Here is a 6,772-nt window from a genome sequence, read left to right as displayed (position 1 = left end):
TCCTACTGATGAGGGCCCAGAGCCCTTGTTTTTAGAGAGTGTTAGGAGTTACACTCGCTATGTAGAGAGGTTTAGGGCCGTAGAACACTATGAGGAGTTTAGATTTGTTAACCTACATCAAATAACATCAACCACTCACGGTGTTCTGGCTATACATCAGGCTGTGCAGGAGCTCATAGTAAGGTTGTTACACGATGTGGGGCCTAATGACTTTTTCCAACTCCGCTTCCAGGGGCAGGGTTTTGACACACCGTTGTTCACCAGGCGGAAGACCCGAGATGTTTTTGATGCTGTGCAATTTTTAGAAAACCTCTCAAGGCTTTTACAGAGTAAGGCTGAACTAGTCGCCTATGGCACGTTTAGAGTCATAGCCCTCATTGTACGGGGGCGTGAGGGGGGTGTTTCCAGACCCTTAAAGAGCGTACTATACAGTAAAATAATTGGCAAGAAACAGAGGTGGCTGCTCAACTTTAGCAACGCCACTGCCAATACATGTCTGGCGGCCAGCATCGTGGGTCTGTTGATGACTCGCAAGACCCCTGACGCTGTCATCATGTCTAGAGCTGCTGAAGCCCATGAGGTTCTTGAAATACCTCCTGACCGAATGGTCGGCTTTGGTGATATAGGTCTTTTTGAGAACTATTTTGCCGTGACGGTGAAAGTTCTCTATCACAGCGGTTCCTGGAAGTACTTTACAACCGGGGAACCTGTGAGAAACAAGACCGTATATGTCCTCCACATGGAAAATCATTTTTACGGTATCTTGAACCTTAAAGGTTTTCTGGGGGCCAAATATGTGTGCGCCCACTGCGATCATATATACAACAATAAAACATACCACCAGTGTGAAATGTGTTGTAAGATGTGTCAGAGGGACGGCTGCATAGAAGACGCTACCCTAAAGGTGAGGTGCGGCATCTGTAGGTTGTTTTGTCGCTCGCAAAACTGTTTGAGCATACACGAGCAATCTTACAGCTGCGTCCCTAAAAAGGACTGTAGCGAGTGTGGGCGGTATGTGGCAGTGAATCACAAGTGCAAAGGTATGATATGTCCCCGTTGCCATGTATCTTACAAAGCCGGTACCAACCATCAGTGTTATATGGTTAAAGGTCCATCTCAGACCAAGACCGAAGACTATATAGTGTTTGATATAGAGTGCACACAAGAGACGGGGGTACACCAGCCTAACTACATTTACGCGCACCATCTAACTTCCGACGACAGTTGGGAGTTTGAGGGACGAACGTGCGTTGGTGATTTCCTGAGCACTTTCATTCAAGCCAAATTCCAAGGATATACCATGCTAGCCCACAACTCGAAAGCCTATGACTCCTTCTTTATTCTACGAGACATGATTCGTGAAAAGATACAGGTGGAACTCATAACCCAGGGGTCTAAACTGATGCTGATGACGGTATGTCCTTTAAAAATACGCTTCATAGACACCCTGAATTTCCTACCCATGAAATTGAGCAAGCTGCCAAAGGCCTTTGGGTTCCCAGGGTGTAAAGGGTATTTTCCACACTTTTTCAACACCTGGGCTAACCAGAATTATGTGGGACCCATGCCGCCTCCTGACAGCTACGGGGTTGAATACATGATGCCTGATGAGAAAGTGAGCTTTCTAGAGTGGTACTCTGAAAACCGTGAAAAGGAGTTTCACTTTCAAACAGAGTTGAAAGCTTATTGTCAGGCTGATGTAATGATCCTCCGGCAAGCTTGTAACCTCTTCAGAGATGTTGTGGTGTCTATGACTAAAGAAGTCAAGGCCTTGAAACCTAAGACATTGACTAAGAAAGTCAAGGCCTCGACATCCAAAACCCCTGAAATACAGCATGCGGTCGAATACATAGACCCATTTCAAAACGTCACTCTGGCATCCATGTGTATGTCCATCTACAAACACATGTTTTTGAGGCCAGAAACTATCGCTCTAGTACCGCCAGACCTCTATAACGGTAAACAGAAACGTTATTCAACCCCCTCTATCCAGTGGCTCATGTACGTCTCTGAGAAGGAAGACATCCAGATTCAACATGCATTACAGGCTGGTGAATTCCGCCTGGGCCCCTATTACCTGGACGGGTACTCTGTAATTAAGGGTGTGCCGACAGCCTTTGAATTCAACGGCTGTTTTTACCACGGCTGCCCCAAGTGTTACAAGCCCCACGAATATAACAAAATGCTGGGTGCCAAATTTGAACACTTATACAGACGTACTCTGACAAAGGCCCAGTATGTTGAAAACAGTGGCTTTGCTATGAGAGTTCTTTGGGAGCACGAGTGGTTAGACATGTTAAAAACCGACACAGACCTCTGCTCTTTTCTTAAGACTCATGATTTACCCACACCTTTGGAGCCCCGAGATGCCTTATTTGGGGGGCGTACAAATGCCATACAACTGTACAAGGCCGTTGGTGAGGGTGAGAAAATACACTACTATGATTTCACCAGTCTGTACCCTTTTGTGAACAAGATGAAGTTGTACCCGGTGGGTCATCCCACCATCATCTATAGAGATTTTAAGCCCCTAGACGAATACTTTGGGCTTATCAAATGTGAAATATATCCTCCTAAGCAGCTTTACTTCCCGGTGTTACCATGCAGAGTCGATGGCAAGCTAATGTTCCCCCTCTGCCGAACCTGTGCGATGCTTAAAGAGGTTGACGGCTGCACACACACCGAGGAACAAAGGATGCTCACAGGGACCTGGTGTAGCATCGAGGTACAAGCTGCCTTAGAGAAAGGGTACAGGCTAGGTAGAGTACACGAAGTGTGGCACTTTAAGAACACTACAACACAACTCTTTGCCCCCTACATTAATTTGTTTCTCAGAGACAAGCAGGAGGCCTCAGGGTATCCTGACTGGTGTACTAGTCAGGATGCAAAACAGAAATACATCGATGACTACTACGCTCACGAGGGTATCCGTTTACGATCCCATCTGATAGAGGTCAATCCTGCACGCCGACAGTTAGCCAAACTCTGTCTCAACTCCTTATGGGGAAAATTTGCACAGCGCACAAACCTTTCAAATACTACCTTAATATCAGATCCTGATGAACTGTTCAAGTACCTGTTTGCCCCATGCTACGAGGTGTCCAGCTGCGAGTTTATCGATGACGATACCGCGGCTTTGTGTTGGAAATATGCCCAAGAGTACCCCACATCGAGTAACAACATAAACATTTTCATAGCCTGCTTCACGACAGCCCACGCTCGTCTAGAGCTTTACGGGGTTATGGATAAGCTCCAGGATCGCTGCTTGTATCACGATACAGATTCTGTGATTTTTCTGAGCAAGCCGGGGGATGAAGACCCTCCTCTAGGAGATTATCTGGGTAACCTAACCAGTGAGCTAGATAAGGACGAGTATATAAAAGAATATACTTCCTCAGGGCCTAAAACATACAGCTACCGTACCAACAAGAACAAGGTGTGTATGAAGGTCAAAGGGATAACATTAAATGTCAGCAACACCCTAAAAATCAATTTTGATAGCTTGAAGAATCTGGTGCACGAATACGTTACAGCAGACGATTCTGAGAATGCTAAAACCATAGTCGTGAACCAACCCTGCATAGTCAGATCCAAAAAGAAGTGGGAAATCACAACCGAGCCTCTACATAAAACATTGCGAGTTGTTTTTGATAAAAGGGTCCTGACCACCGACTATAAAACACTGCCTTATGGTTATTAGGCCCATTAGAGAGACAGCCGCCACAGCATGGACACCAGGTTACAGCATCCATTCTCCTGCGTGCTAGCAGGACCCTCAAACTGTGGTAAAAGCTACTTTATAAAAAAGCTCTTAGAAAATGCCAACTCTGCTTTATCACAAACCCCTAACAACATTGTGTGGCTTTATTCATGCTGGCAGCCTCTTTATACAGACTTGGGCAGTCGGTTCCCACATATCAAATTTATAGAGGGTATACCGAATAACCTCAACGATGATGAACTACTACCACCAACCCTTGTAAATATGATAATTGTTGATGATCTGATGCGTGAAGGTGGTGATCATCCAGAGTTAGAGAGAGCTTTTACTCAATATTCACATCATCGCAATCTAAGCATCTGCTACATTGTGCAGAACTTGTTTTACAAAGGCAAGAACAGTAGGTCTATAGCTCTCAACGCTTCATACCTTGTTTTATTTAAAAACCCTCGGGACAAACAACAAATAGCTGTCATAGCTAAACAGATGTACCCCGGAAACACACACTTCTTCATGGAGGCCTTTAACGACGCTACATCAAAACCCCACGGGTACCTGTTGGTAGACTTAAAAAACGAAACTCTAGAAGACTATAGACTAAGGGCCGATATTTTTCCCCCAGAGCTACCTGTAGTTTACACACCAAAGCCCAAGACCAGGCCCTATAAAAAGCAGCGGTGAAGTCTTTTAGAACCATTTACAGGCCAGCCCTTATAACGCTCAGTGGTGACCATGTCTACACACCTACGCCGCAATTTAGCTCTCCTGAAAATGCTTGTTACAGCCAGCCCCCAACACCGAAAGGCCATCCTGGGCACCGCTTCTGACGATTTAGTGGCCGCCATTTCAGAAATAGCCCTAAACACCCTAAAAGGCAACGTCCCTATATCAAAGCGTCAGTTACAGGTTCTGAAGAAGAAGAAGGGGCTCATCAAGAAGCTCAGTAATAAAAGGGGCTCACTCATAACAAAGAAGAAACTGGTGAAACAGTCTGGAGGTTTTATAGGTAACTTGCTGGGCATAGCTATACCTGTAATTACAAGCCTCCTCTCGGGTCAGTGATGGATCATGCCACAAAAATGTATCTGGTTCCTAGGCAGCAAATGGAGCAGCTGGGGTCCACCACGGACAATGCCTGGGATATTCGTAGAAATGAGACTCTACGCCTGGATACTGAAATTAAGGACATTTTGAGCAGGACTGATCTAAACCCCTACGACAAGGCTAACCTTTACAACAGCACTCTAAAAAAATTCTTAAATTACTACACCCAGTGGAATACTGAGAAGAACAAGTTGACTCTATATACCCCAGACTCTGAACAACCAGCTGCTCAGGCCCCCGACCCTCAGCCCCTACAACCGCCTCCCGATGGGGCGACAGCTTCAGATACCTTTGCTGGAGACCTCCTAAAAAATATAGGTCAAAGGCACAGAGGTGCTGCGCAGATGCTGATGAGTAAACTAGCCGCTTCTAAAGACCTAGCCTCTTGGAATGAACGCGGTGAGTTTCTCTACAAGGGCCAACCTGTTGCAGGGTCGCATATGTACGATCTAGTCAAAGGTCTGACCCACCCCAAAATCCTAACGCCTCAAAATGCACCGAGAGGCTGGGAGCAGTTTCTGAGGGCCGCTGCTGAACTCAATATACCCTCCACGCTTGTTGGTAATAATGAACACCGGCGCCTGCTAGACAATTTGAAGAGTCCCCTACTGCCATCGCCTACAGGTTCTGAAGGCCCTAGACTATCTCCTACTTGGTCTACCCCTACCCAGCCGACGCCATCTCGAAAAAAAAAAAAGACATTGACCCAGCCACCCATCGCTTGGATTTTTGATTAATTGTGTGTGATTTTTTATTCCTAGGTTTCTGCAGTAAAGTTTTGTCAACTAAATATTTGTAATAAACACCTTGTTATAACTTTACAAACCGTCTCAGTCGTCTTTCAAAAAATCATTTCATGTTGCATGTATATTGAAATAACGAGTCTGAATGCATGTTTTTAAAAAAAAATATAATGTCTTTTATTTTAAACGTTCAACTTTAGACATACAACTGTTATAAACCCTTACAGTTTTGACAAGGTACATATTCTGTTTTCACAGGTCTGACCGACACCCAGGTGTTTTCTTTTACATATTTCGCAACTATACGGTCATTGTTAACAAGATCCCCCGGATATAGATTTAAGAAATTTCTAAACGAAAGACCCTGTGACATTTTACTGATAAAATAAATACAATGTTCCCCGCATGTGATGGCCATGGAATCCTGCACCCTTAGTTTGTTATACTCCACCACAGCTGCAGCTTTTTTCACAAACTTGAATATAGGAGTTGTATAGAGTCTGTGCTCAGGGAACTCTGCGGTACTGTCAAACACTATAACCTTATCAACATCTATAAACATGGCCGCCCAATGTGTCCCAGCCTGGTCATGCGGGTCTGTGTTAAAGACTAGGGTGCAGGGCCTTTCTGCCCCTATTTCGCCTGGTAACCCATCGCTAGGGAAAACACCCAAAAAGTATTTCCTAGCGTATTTATGTCTGCTTAAGAAGTCACGTATCTGCACCGTATCCATTTCACCAATGTTTTTAAAGATAGTCAAACAAAATCTGCCTTGCGTGGTTGATCTGAATGATGCTGTCGAATACAGAGAATACGACCATGTTCACATTAGTCTGTAGTGGAGCTGCGAATCGTATTTCAGCTTTTAGATTCCCATTTTTGACCAGGTTGTAGTGATCGCCATCTTCCATGTCCGGTGTCAGGTCGAATGCGAACAGCGTGTATCCACGGCCATAGCCTTCTCTTGACACGGCTACACCGCAGTCCCTTTGATGCTTTCCTGTTATCGAAACCAGTCCTTGATATTCCCTGATGTAATGCCTTGCTTCAAAACTGGGGGTGTAGGGTTTTGCAGGAATCACATTGCCCTCGTGGACCAGCGCTGCGTAGTTGATGTTGTAGTGTTTAAAATTGAAGGGGTTTGAGCCATAGGTGCCACTAAAAGCTGTATTGTCCACAAACCCTATGATGATGAGTTTTGGTA

At 45.1% G+C, this 6,772-nt stretch overlaps 1 protein-coding gene across 1 annotated transcript; it reads left to right on the top strand.

Annotated features, from left to right (window-relative positions):
* Positions 1 to 391: 391 nt before the first annotated feature.
* LOC144818275 (uncharacterized) lies at positions 392 to 5,147 on the top strand. The gene has a single exon (XM_078675545.1). The coding sequence runs from the start codon at positions 524 to 526 to the stop codon at positions 3,698 to 3,700; it is 3,177 nt and encodes a 1,058-aa protein (XP_078531671.1). The 5' UTR covers positions 392 to 523; the 3' UTR covers positions 3,701 to 5,147.
* The last annotated feature ends 1,625 nt before the right edge of the window (positions 5,148 to 6,772 follow it).

Source organism: Lissotriton helveticus, chromosome 2_1, assembly GCF_964261635.1.
Source record: "Lissotriton helveticus chromosome 2_1, aLisHel1.1, whole genome shotgun sequence".
Taxonomy (NCBI): domain Eukaryota; kingdom Metazoa; phylum Chordata; class Amphibia; order Caudata; family Salamandridae; genus Lissotriton; species Lissotriton helveticus.
The sequence above is the reverse complement of the archived record's forward strand: the minus strand, read 5'-3'. Positions and strand labels throughout refer to the sequence as shown.

What these genes read in the sequence shown, in the direction of transcription:
- LOC144818275 (XM_078675545.1), top strand. Translation starts at nt 524, where the DNA reads ATGACTCGCAAGACCCCTGACGCTGTCATCATGTCTAGAGCTGCTGAA.